A 12002-nucleotide genomic window follows, 5' to 3' on the forward strand; every position below is an offset into this window, starting at 1 on the left:
TAATAATCCCTGAGCCCGCCATTACATTACATCTGCACTAACAAATCAGACCGGTTAATCCCGCACAACGTATAATATTTTCATAAGCACAATTGCCCCAGGTTTGGCTTTCGCCTGCCTGACGTCAGCCTTTTACGACCATGCCCATGTTTTGACTTTCGGCCATTTTTTGCTTAAGTTCGTCCTTCATGGGTCCAAACTCCACCCGTCTGCCCATGTTTCGGAATTTTACAGCCCTTGTTCATCAGTTGCCTGGCCCGAGTTTGGCTAGCTCGGTCTACTTCGGCTTTCGCAATGTAGTTAGGAAAATCATATACCAGAAGGCCAATAAATCCTTGTGACTCACATAGCTAACACAAATGTAGTTTAAGAAACATAAAACCAGAATTACAAAAGTCAGAACCACAAAAAACCAAGTCTAATAAAATCTTTAAACGCAAAATGTAAATCTCCTGAAGCTAAGTCTTTGGAGGCAAATAGAGTCTCAAAGGTATGTACCCATGCAAGAACAGCTCATAGTTCCCAGCACAATACCACAATATCATCTTTCTACTCGCTCCCTCTCAGAATGATCTTTCCTACTCACTCGCTCCCTCTCGGTGAGTCACGATTCTCCTCATTTTCGCTCAGAGACCCATCATCCCTTCTGACAGGGCTTGGGCTGTGGCTGCGGCCATTTTCCTCAGCAGGGCTCCTATTGTAATCTCTGCGAGCCTCCTCTTCTGGTTCATCGACAGGACTCTTGCTCCTTGCACGAGGGGGGCTCTCACTGTAATCAGACCCATTTGCATACTTGCGAACCTTGGGAGACCCGTTATCCCTATCCCGCGGGCTTCTGTCTTCAGGGCTGAGGCTCCTTTTCCTCCCCCTTAAAGGAGAAGGGCTCCTAGCTCTCTCGGGACTGCGACTGTATCGAGGGCTCCTAGATCTTCTGCCTGCATCATCATTATTCCGATCTCTCTTGGCAGGAGACATCGACCTACTGGAAACACAAAAATTCATTTAAGAAAGCCTTCTTTGTTCTTTCATTCGTCAGTTTCATTATAGGACAAGCGCACTTTTCATAATTAACTACCATCAAGATCTGTTAGTATCACTCCGTAGTATCTTAGCACTGTATCTTCCTCGACAGATGACTTCAAAAGAGAAAACCTCATACCTACGGCTCTTGCTGTAACTGCGGCTTCTACTACGGTAGCGTCGGGGAGTTGGTGACCGTGAGTAACTGCGACCACGTCTGTCAACATGTAAGCTATAAGGTGCGTCAACAACTAGGTATAGTATAATAGTCCTTTTATCAAGTGAGCAGAGTTCACTAGCGAGGAGAATAAGAGAGGAAACCTCAATTTCTTTGGACTGTTCTGGCAATTCCTTTCAATGTGGCCTCTCTCCCCACAGCGGTAGCATCTATTCTTCCAGTCTCCGGCTTTGCAATCTCTGGCCCAGTGACCATCAATGCCACAGTTGAAGCAGCGGCCTGAACCAGGAGGAGGGCCTTTACCCAGATAATCACGAGAACCCCCAGGACCACGAGGCACCTGTATGCAGCAGAGAAACAAAACCCACTTAGCTTTTGACCGTTGCTCAGGTGAATCTCAAAAGAGAGATGAAACGAACATTCCATGTGATACACTACATATAAAACAAGATTCAAGACATAAATATACTATGCAATTCAATAATCCGGGTACTCTTATAGAGACTCTGGAATTAATTAAACAATTCTATTTCATTTGTGATCAGCTCATTAGGAAAATATATGATGAAAAAATATGGTTGGCAAAACACTGATTCTTCGCCACCAATGAAGTCAAACCAAAAACGTCCAAGCAGTGTACACAAATATATCACAGCTCCTTTTCCTTTGCTCTGAATCGAATGTAACAAGGATTGAAATAGTTTACTTTTATCCACCCAAAACAAGAAGGTCTAGCCAAAGGCCTATGACACAAAGCATGAGTCACAGGCCCAAAATGGATGTGTTTCTAGCGAGTCATACGCCAATTAAGGTGCCAAAGCATAACAAGTATTAAGAAGCTAACCAAAAGACATCAAAGAATCAAAAGGCCAAGATTTAGATTTGAATTTTTTACCCCCTTTGAAAATTCTACGACGATACGGCTTCCCTTTATTTCCCTTCCATTTAAGCTATATTGCGCATCGTCCGCATCACGAGGATCACTAAATTCCTGGTAAGAGTGATAAACCAGCAAGAGAAAGATGATACATGGACAACACAGAAGCTAGTTAAAAGACAGATTAACAAGAGGTATGTATTGGCATCTCCAATGCATATAAAAGACAGCAGTAAATGTAAATAAGTATAAGAATACGTACAACAAAAGCATAGTCGCGCTTCATATCCACATCACGTACTCTGCGTAAATGGGTGCCAGAAACAGTAAGGCCATCATGACATCAGTAGCAAAGGGCTGTGTTCGCCTCTCACAGGTTAACTAAACACCACTTCGGAATCTTGCCATTTTCAATAGAACATTCATCATCATATTATAAAAATGGGCCAAATCCACCAAGACACCCTCTCACCATAGACCTCCGGGTTAGGAAAAGGCCAATAAACCTTCAACAAGATTATTCAAGTTAACCAGGAGGACACACAGAACAAGACAACACTGTCATTAAGAAGCTAAAGAATCCGTAAAAACAAAAAAAGGTATTGGCCAAGTCTCTGTTCCAAAAGGAATTGTACTTTTACGAAAAGAAAAAAGAAAAAGAAAAGACAACTCCTTTGACCAAAACTGAAGGAAAACAATTATCCTGATAATATGGGGTTTCCAACATTCGACAACTCTTTTAAGTAAAAGCTAAAAATGTTCTAGCTTATTTTTTACATGCCCAGTTACCTTCCATATCTGCTGAAGACATCCTCAAGGTCACGCGACCTCACTCTAGGTGATAGGTGACCAACATACAGACGGGTAATGTTGCGACGATCATCATACCGAGGCATTTTCCTCCTGCAAACAGAACGAATGTCCTTCACTGACTCAGATGCCAAATTGACTATTGACCTAGACATGTATCTAACATTCACTAGATGTTCCACCAAAGCAACTGACATTAAAGATAGAAAATTCTACGCAGTTTCAAGCAATCAACATTTCAAATAAAATAAGTTCATCAATTACCTCAACCAGCAGCAGCTAACTTGACTCCCACACAGAATATTTCACTCATTTTTTTTCATGCTTGACAGTCTAGTTGATGCCTAAAACGCCAGAACTACCAATTCTTCATTCAAAGGAACAAAATTTACAGACAGAGAATCCTATAAAAGTTACAGATAGAGAAATCTACGCAGTTTGAAGCAATCAACATTTCAAATAAAATACATTCATCAATTACCTCAACCAGCAGCAGCTAATTTGACTCCCCCACGGAATATTTCACTCATTTTTTTCATGCTTGACAGTCTAGTAGACGCCTGAAACGCCAGACCTACCAATTCTTCGTTGCAAAGGAACAAACTTCAAAGACAGAGAATCCTAAAAAGTCTCCAGTACATAAACGACCTAGACCTCGCACCAGCTAATTCAGTCGCAAAGGAATTGCCATACAAGAGGAATATATCAAACTCCCACCTATCCAATCTGCGAACAGTTACAATTGAAGGAGTGGACCCCGTGCAACGAATCAACAAACGCAACTGCAGCACACGATACGAGACACAACCAAGTACACCAGCAAGGAAAAAGGCAAAATCAAAAGATCAAGGCTTTCCAGTAACAGTACAACGCAGAAGCGGCGAAAACTCAACGATGAAGGTTCCAAAAACGCTCAGATCCGACAGAACACGGAGTATCGACAAGGTTGGAGCAACATCTCATGGGGATTAGGGAGCAGGAGAGGGGGAGAACTCACCGGAAGCGACGAGGAAGAACCCTCCGAATTCGAAAACCCTAGCTGCTCGGCCTCCTCTCTCTCGGTTCGTCGAGAGCGAGCGTTCGCAGAGAAATGAACAGCCTCATCTTAGGTCGGTTCGGCACTTATAAAGGCGGATAGACTGACTGATTGAACAATGACGAAAATACCCCTCACGAGATGAGGAACATTTATCGCGTGTGATGCTTACGTCATATATATATTCCCCACTTCTTTTCCCAATGAAAAAAGAAGAAGAGAAATATATAAACTAATAATTAGACTTTTCTTTTTCCTGATTGAAGTAATAAACTGGCTGAATGGTCCAAATAAACAATTGATTGATTGATATTCTAACGTGTTCCCCTTACCCGAATGATAACGTCCCTAACACCGATGGATTGGGGAAGCCCGAGTAAACGAGGACGAGCAAGCCTCACCTCAGATAACGTAACGTACGTGAGTGGTGCGATAAAATTTCCTCTGCTTTTGATGGTTTGAACTTGTTAAGAGCCTTGACAGAGATTCTTTAAAGTAAAAAATGGCCATTTTAAGTACGAACTGGTGACATACTATTGATACCATCAACAAGTACAAAAGAGCAAACTTTCACCATAACAGGCAGACATTCCCATTTTTCAACCAAAAAAGGATGGCGTCCAGATATTTAAGGTACTAAAAATGAGATGTGAAACCGGGCCCGGTTGCATTTGCCGGATTTGGAAGGATCTGTTCCATCAGTTGACTAGTCCTTGCTAGTTTGAGGAAACGAAGACTGCAGGAACAACATGAGCCCCTACCGACTGTTCGGGCAAACTCCGGGCCCACTTTCGTGTAATGTTGTGTTTGCAGTTGATCGCGTAAGTAATCTTCATCTGCTGGAGTGATCGGACAAATTTGCTCTATGCAGAGTGGTGGAGGGTAAGAATGTAATTCTGCAGCCAGAGAGATGCGGCTTTGAGGACGCGGAGCTCGCCCGCCAGGAGATCGTGGGCCATCCTCTCTCGACTATCATGTCTATTGCCCGCTGGACTAGTGCTGACCAGTAACTGCACATTTTATTAGAGGATCACCGTACCCACAATAAGGTCATAGATGAGTCTTGAGTACTACTATTGAATCAGAAATAATATCAACACAAAGGTAGGCTATTATCAAACTTATGGCAGAAACTCATCCAATTACGACTATTTGAAATGAAACAGGCTCTGACCTTTATGGATTCAGTGTATTCGCCGATCAATGTAGTAATTTGAGATAGCAGGATCTCATGTGCTTGGATCTCTCTCTCAATGTTCTTGAAAGGACGACGACCTAACCGTCCGTCGTTTTCCATGGCTTCCTCCACCACATAGCATAGCTCTGAAAAAACCAAACTAGTTAAAATCGAATGCAGATGGATCTTGTGATGGGGCATTGGGATGCACCTATTCCCAATTAATGTTGACGGCTACAACAATGTAAACAGAGAAGGCACTGGGTATAAAGTGCAAATTGCTTTAGAGCTATGAGAAAGGAAACTTGATACGAGAGACACCTTCAGCAGAAGTGCAGCATAGAACACGAGCAGCTGCTCGAAGTGATTGGGGGATACCATAGCCCTTCCCTGTAGCAGATCTGACTTCTCTGGAAGGCCCAGCATCAAAGAAGAGAAGAGAGAATTAAGTATAACCAGGGAACTTTTGTGCATAGTGAGAGAACACATGAACATAGACAGTTAATAGTTAACACTATCATGGACCGAGACATACAATCAAGGCGTCTAGAAATTAGGAATAGGCGAAGTCAAAGATTTGAGTATTAAGAACTTAGAGTACGCATACTAACTTGATAGTGAAAGAATCAGCATGATGCTTGAAGCCCCTCAAATCTTTCAATGTTGGAAAGCGAAGTCTTTCCAAGAGCTCTGACTTCATTTTGTACAGAGGGTCATGAGAAGGTATCTTAAAATGTAAATGAACCTAAAAGTCATAAATTGCATTCATAAGAAAAATTTATTAGCATAACAGTGAAATAATCATACAATAATTTCAGCAAGATGAGAGAAAATTAACATAACTCTCAGTAAGCAATGATGCAAATTCATTCATTCACTGAAAGATGTGACGTTTTCCTACGTAGAACTTGAAAACCCCAGCAGGCAAGAATTTCAATTGCAGCACTGCAATTTATCTATGAAAGGCCTCTGACTTTTGACATTTCATACATCACATTTGATTTAAAATAAACTTATCCAAAAAGAAAACTGATTTGATTTTAACATACAACATTAAATAAGACAGTGCATAAAAACCATATTATTCAATGATAGAAATTTCTGAACCGCATAACAGAACGGAAGATGCTGACAAGAGCTGTTTATCATTTCAATTTCAAATCATAGAATTTCTTGCCATTAAATTAGTACCCAAATTTGAGGATTAGTAAGACTACTACATTCCAAAACTGACCTCATCATGAATGTTGTGTGGCAGTGTAAACCCAAACTCCAATAGCAAGGTTGCATTGGAAAATTTTCCATATGTTATCCATATCTATACAAGTGTCAAGATATACTGTGTCAGAATAACCAATTCTGAATTTACAAACTAATGAAAGTATCAGCATCATAGTTCAGTATTATGCTATTATATCTTTTGAATACTGAGAGTGCAATCATGAAGAACCACCCAGGATATTAAGAAATATCAGCAGAAATCAACTTACTCAGTATACTAATTTGATAAAATTCATGGCAATGTGAAAACATGAGTCAAAGACCAAGAACTTCAGAAACTTCAAAAAATAACCTTTACTCTAATTTTATTAACTCTTGAAAATATAAGTTATTTCTAGTAGATTATCATATCGCAGATGCACATAATCCATTATAAGGGGGAAATATATATCATGATCAGTTACACAGCCCACAAAACACAACCAAAAGGGCATATCTTAAACAGAATCCACATTTCAAGCAGATGTAAATATAACAACATGATAAGAGAAGAATGTGTATATACAAACCTGTTCTCCTGGAGCATAATCACGGTCTGCAAGTACCTGCAACATAGAGGAAATTGACTTTAATGTTACAGCAATAGGGCTATCAGTTCATACACAAATCATTGGAGTCCACTCATAAAGCAAAATCTTACAGTATGCACATCTATGGACCCAACTATAAGGTAACAACTTCAAATCTAGCCTAGCAGCCACCAACAAGACATGGTTGTTTAAGATACAGACACATGTCAAAAACATTAAAGATAAAAACTAATAACTTCAACAAGAAGATGAATATACAGATAATGTCGCTTGATATATTTATCTTAATCCCGCGTGCATGCCACAGAAGTAGGACCACGAACAAAAAAGAATACCTCTGAGATCTGCTCTTCTTCATCACTCAATACGATAGCTTTTGCAAGCCCATCGTGATTTAGAAAATCTGCAAGTGGAATCTATTGAACAATTCAACTATTCGCAGGAACAAGATTGCAGAACAAAAAAATAAAAATTTTTATTCATCCAACGAATAATATCATTAAAATAATATTACCATAGAAAAACCCTTGCTGCTTTCCCATGCTCGAGATTCAACTGCAATTTGACATGGTACGCAAGAACAATATAAACTATCAGAAAGGATTAGTGAATATGACAACAGACGTTCCCTTGTAGAATAAAAAGTGAGCCAACACGTCCCAGATAGATTTCTCACAACGAGAGGGGAGAAAAAATCTATTGGGAGAGTCAAAATTTTACTGTCATGGAGAAATGGGAGTAACCCTTCAGTTAACATAACTTAGAATTGCCTCCAATCAAGAATCAGGCCATGCAGTTAGCATAATTTAGAAAGTAAAACGATAAACAAATGAATAAAGATTTCCCCAGAGAAATATTCTGACCTAGAGTATATGCATGCAAGAAATCTTCAAATTTGATCCCGTCAAAAATTTGGGGGAATTGATCAAGAACCTGAAATCAAAGTACTGTGGCATAAACATGGTCTCTGTATGCACATTGGATCACCGACAACGTAATATTCGAAGCGAACAATGGAAAGCAAATAGCTCAAACTCAACCAAGCACAAGTTAAAGCACATCTTAGTAGTACTCATTCATTCACCAAAATCTCTGCAATAGACGTGAAGTTTTGAAGTTCTTATACTTATTATCTCAGAGTAAATAATACAATGGTTCTTGAAAATGCTGTGCAATTAATCTCAAACTAAAACTCACAAATCAGAAAATCCGTAGGGCTTGAAACAGTGTAACAGTGCTCTTTATGCCAGGCTAATGATTTATCTCATTGTTGGTATTGCAGTAAGGTGTATTAGAAACATAGAGATGCACCAGATCAGTCATATCAATGCTTCTTAACTAAATAAGCCGACGAAGAATAATAATTAGAACCTACATAAATTCAACACTTACAGGCTTAAGTGTCAAAAATTGTCTTCTGATTTCAGCTTTCTTACGTATTGTTTCCAGGTATACGGGGCTTTGCTTAATGATCTCCAGTTCATCTTCGCTCCAAAATAACTACCAAAAATTGAATGGCATTGCACATTACAGTAATCCTTGATATTAGGATTCAGCTGAAAATTGAGTAGTAAAAGAGGACTATTTTTGGGAATATTGATATCAATATGCCTACATAAGTAGAGGCTGACTGGGTCTGGGTGATCTTTCTTTACACAGGTCAATGTAATCACATTTACTCGTCCATTTCTATATAGTTTGTGTCTAATATAGCTCTTGATCTGCCGATGAGACTTATGGGAGGATGTACCAAACAATAGGATATAGGTCTCTCAAAGTTACAGCACAGAAACATTTGCATGATTAACTATTGAACAACATGGTAAGATGTCCCCGAGAAGTATATAGTTGTCAGAATTTCTTACAGTAGTTTGCGTCTCACCGAGCAAGGGAAGGCGACTTATATAGGGAGCCCATCCAGATTCCTGCTAAAACGAAGGAAAATATTAATAACTCTATCGTTGTAGTCCAACGGACAATGCCACAGAATTACATGCAATAAGTGGATACATAAGCCGGAGAAATGTGATTACAGGACCCTTTTTCTTCTCAACCAGGATAACTGTTGCAAGCCTTGCCACATTTCCTACTTCATCCCCCAACAAAATCTTTATTTCTGGGTAGAGATTATCTGGTGATATTTGCTGCAAATACAAGAAAGAAAAATGACGCCCTCAGCTTTGGTACACATGGCAAAATTTACACAACCCTGGTTTACCGAATCAGTGGACAGTACATCTAACCGCGTGAAAAGGGACCTTCAATATGGAGGACCCAGTTTCAATTATCTTCGTAGCAAAAAGAGACCTGCAGTTGATAGAAAAGCAGAAATTTATGAAAAGATAGAGGAACATGGCGGGAAACCTTATTCCCCAATCACCTGCCAAATGTATTGTTATTAAGAGATCTGAACTCTGATCATCAAAGGAGAATCATTTCTACGAGGTAAGCGCCAGAAAATACGATAGCGTTCTGCCTAAGAATGGAAGATTTAAACATAGTTAAGAAGCAAATGGCGGAAAATTGTTATCGTATCCAATATCTTGAATGGGGAAGTCTGCATGCCCATTGCTTCAAGAAAGCAAAACTTCTCGTCTGAAGAAACGACAGTGAAAACAAAAGGAAATTCGAGCCCTGCTGCCAGAATCCAGAAATTATTTGTTTCTCCAATTCAAGACTGAAAAGCACAGGTAATCAACCTTCCATAGGTAGATCTTCCTATTGAAACAGCTGATGATATTGCAACACCAGCTTTCTGCTCCAACCAGGGCAAGAAGTCATCGCATTCCTCATGAAGATAGCTTGATGCCTAAGATACAAAGAAACGCTGTAAGCTCCAATCTGACAACTTCAATTCATTGAAGCGGGAGAAGAGGAAATCGGAGAATTCACGCTCCATTTCTGGCAAAAGTTTCTCAAAGAGGAGTTCAAATTCCAAACCACACGGAGGACGATAATATCAATCTCCGAAGAAGAAGAAGATCAAGTTTCACAAAGAATTCAACACAAATTGAATCTTCAATAAATTGAACAGGAAAAATGAAGATTGAAGATATGGGAAGCGTATGGAACGGTGAATTGCCAAATGGTATCATCAACAACAGACAGTTCTCACTCAAACCGAGCTGGAACAGTATCTGTGAGCATCCGCAAACTGAAAAATCCAACTTCGATGCAAGTGTGGAAATAAGAACGACGAAGTGTACCGCTCAGAGGCGTACCACAGACTGAGATAACGAAGAGCTATGGAGTTTGGAGCAGAGGCAACGAGGCGCCGTGAAGAATCGGCGAGGAGAAACCATCAGCTTTGTTATTCGGATGCATAGAAGCATTTCAAAGATGAAGAAGAGCTTCGTCTTCGCCTCGCCGCCGGAGCAAGCAGTAGAGAAGCCTCCGGAGACAGCACAAGCAAGCTCACCTGCGGAGTACAGCGGCCCCTGGACAGTGTCCGCTTCGGTAAAAAACGAAAATTTTGGTGTTTACGCCCTGAATGTTAGCCTATTATCTATTCTGCACCCTAAAGTTTCAATGGTTCCATTATGCACCACCTAGTTTGGGATGTTATACCACTTTGCGCCACTACCCTCAACTATCACAAAAATTGACAGAAAAAGTCGCTTCCAAGATTTCTTGTTAGGAAAAAAACAAAGAATAATGCTATTCATGTCGACCATTTCTATCGAATTTGTAAGCTGAATAGACACGGTGGTAGGGGTAGTAATTTTGGCCACAATCATGGGCATTATTTGAAGTATTCACATTCGGCAGATCGGATGGACAATTTGTCAATAGAAAAGTCATTTTCTTAAAATAAAATTTGATGATATGATGATTATCTATACTATAACAATGACATTGATGAAATTTCATATAGATTGATCCACAATTCATCAAAGCAATCCTAAATTTCTTGTTTCCCTGGTTTCCTTTAGTTTTAGATTTTTCACATGTTCAGATTGTGGCGTAATATGAAAAATTATTAAAAGTTCTGGGTGCAAAAAGTAATTTACTTCTACCCAATAGAAAAAGCCGTCCGAGTAGCGGGAAGCCCAAAATGATATATAATAGACGAAAGCTTGCCAGGGGCTATGGCGGGCACTGGCCACGTCAGCAATCCGTTTGAAGTTCGTGCAGGGTATCTCCACCGTTGAAATTCCAATCGACGGACGACAGAGCTTGAGGAGCACTCTCGCGCGGATCGTCAAGCGAAAAGGCCATCCGTCTGCTCACGACGATAAATAGCTCCGAGCTCGGAAATGCCCTCGCATTCATTCACAGACGAGACGACACGTTTCCATCGTCGAGCAGGGGTGTCCAATCTTAGGGTTTCAATTAAAAAGCTTCAGGTTCGTCTCCTTCACTCCCCTTCCCTCCTCTCTGTTGGCTACCTGCAGCTCTTCCATCTCCGATTTCCTTCCCAAGTGAAGGATTCTGATTCTGTTCTTGCTTCGATTGAATCAGTGTTGTGAGTAATTCGTTTGAATTTGCTGTTCCGCAGTGATCGAGAATGTCTGGGCGTGGAAAGGGAGGCAAGGGGCTCGGAAAGGGAGGAGCCAAGCGTCACCGTAAGGTCCTCCGGGACAACATCCAGGGGATCACCAAGCCGGCCATCCGCAGGCTGGCCCGTAGGGGCGGCGTGAAGCGTATCAGTGGTCTCATTTACGAGGAGACCCGTGGGGTGCTGAAGATCTTCCTCGAGAACGTCATCAGAGATGCCGTGACCTACACTGAGCACGCCCGCCGCAAGACCGTGACCGCCATGGACGTTGTCTACGCTCTCAAGAGGCAGGGCAGGACCCTCTACGGCTTTGGTGGTTAGGGTTAGAGAGCACAAGTCTTGCTGTCAAGAAGGTGGGAAAAAAAGCAAAAAGGAGGTTTTTTTTGGCTGTTCTACTATGGGATTGTCTTTTTCCTTGTAAAAAGTAGTTGTTTCTATGGGTATGGTAGGTGTTGTGTTTGTTCATGGTGGAATGAACGATCATGGTCCTGTTATGAATTTCTCAAGCATTGTCTCGAATTTCATCTGCGCTGAACCATTCAAATTCAATTGAAAATCAAGAGGATTGTCTGCTTACTTAAATCAGAATTGAAAT

The 12002-nt window shown here is 40.7% G+C and overlaps 3 protein-coding genes across 12 annotated transcripts; 1 reads left to right on the forward strand and 2 right to left on the reverse strand.

The window, feature by feature from the left end:
- Positions 1-316: 316 nt before the first annotated feature.
- LOC116187671 (serine/arginine-rich splicing factor RS2Z32-like) lies at positions 317-4017 on the reverse strand. 5 transcript variants are annotated; one of them, XM_031516554.1, is made up of 7 exons: positions 3883-4017; positions 2865-2978; positions 2338-2377; positions 2094-2189; positions 1342-1538; positions 1160-1237; positions 317-979 (listed from the first exon to the last, which is right to left on the reverse strand). In XM_031516554.1, the coding sequence occupies exons 2-7, from the start codon at positions 2969-2971 to the stop codon at positions 583-585; spliced, it is 915 nt and encodes a 304-aa protein (XP_031372414.1). In that variant the 5' UTR covers positions 2972-2978; positions 3883-4017; the 3' UTR covers positions 317-582. The 5 variants fall into 5 exon arrangements, with proteins under 5 accessions (XP_031372414.1, XP_031372413.1, XP_031372412.1 ...); XM_031516553.1 differs by having other exon boundaries at positions 317-982; XM_031516552.1 differs by having other exon boundaries at positions 1160-1252.
- Positions 4018-4430: 413 nt separating this feature from the next.
- On the reverse strand, positions 4431-11408 carry LOC116189668 (actin-histidine N-methyltransferase). Of its 6 annotated transcripts, XM_031519431.1 has the most exons (16): positions 10920-11408; positions 10131-10346; positions 9609-9718; positions 9153-9216; positions 8943-9053; positions 8775-8834; positions 8302-8409; positions 7773-7842; positions 7424-7464; positions 7245-7325; positions 6889-6924; positions 6333-6416; positions 5710-5843; positions 5420-5508; positions 5096-5244; positions 4431-4931 (listed from the first exon to the last, which is right to left on the reverse strand). In XM_031519431.1, the coding sequence occupies exons 2-16, from the start codon at positions 10239-10241 to the stop codon at positions 4785-4787; spliced, it is 1395 nt and encodes a 464-aa protein (XP_031375291.1). In that variant the 5' UTR covers positions 10242-10346; positions 10920-11408; the 3' UTR covers positions 4431-4784. The 6 variants fall into 6 exon arrangements, with proteins under 6 accessions (XP_031375291.1, XP_031375292.1, XP_031375290.1 ...); XM_031519432.1 differs by having other exon boundaries at positions 5710-5792; positions 10131-11408; XM_031519430.1 differs by having other exon boundaries at positions 10131-11408.
- LOC116189669 (histone H4) lies at positions 11408-11967 on the forward strand. Its single transcript, XM_031519437.1, has one exon. It carries the CDS (start codon positions 11417-11419, stop codon positions 11726-11728), a length of 312 nt encoding a protein of 103 aa, XP_031375297.1. The 5' UTR covers positions 11408-11416; the 3' UTR covers positions 11729-11967.
- Positions 11968-12002: the final 35 nt, after the last annotated feature.

The sequence above is a fragment of the Punica granatum genome, chromosome 8, assembly GCF_007655135.1.
Source record: "Punica granatum isolate Tunisia-2019 chromosome 8, ASM765513v2, whole genome shotgun sequence".
In the NCBI taxonomy this organism is placed as follows: domain Eukaryota; kingdom Viridiplantae; phylum Streptophyta; class Magnoliopsida; order Myrtales; family Lythraceae; genus Punica; species Punica granatum.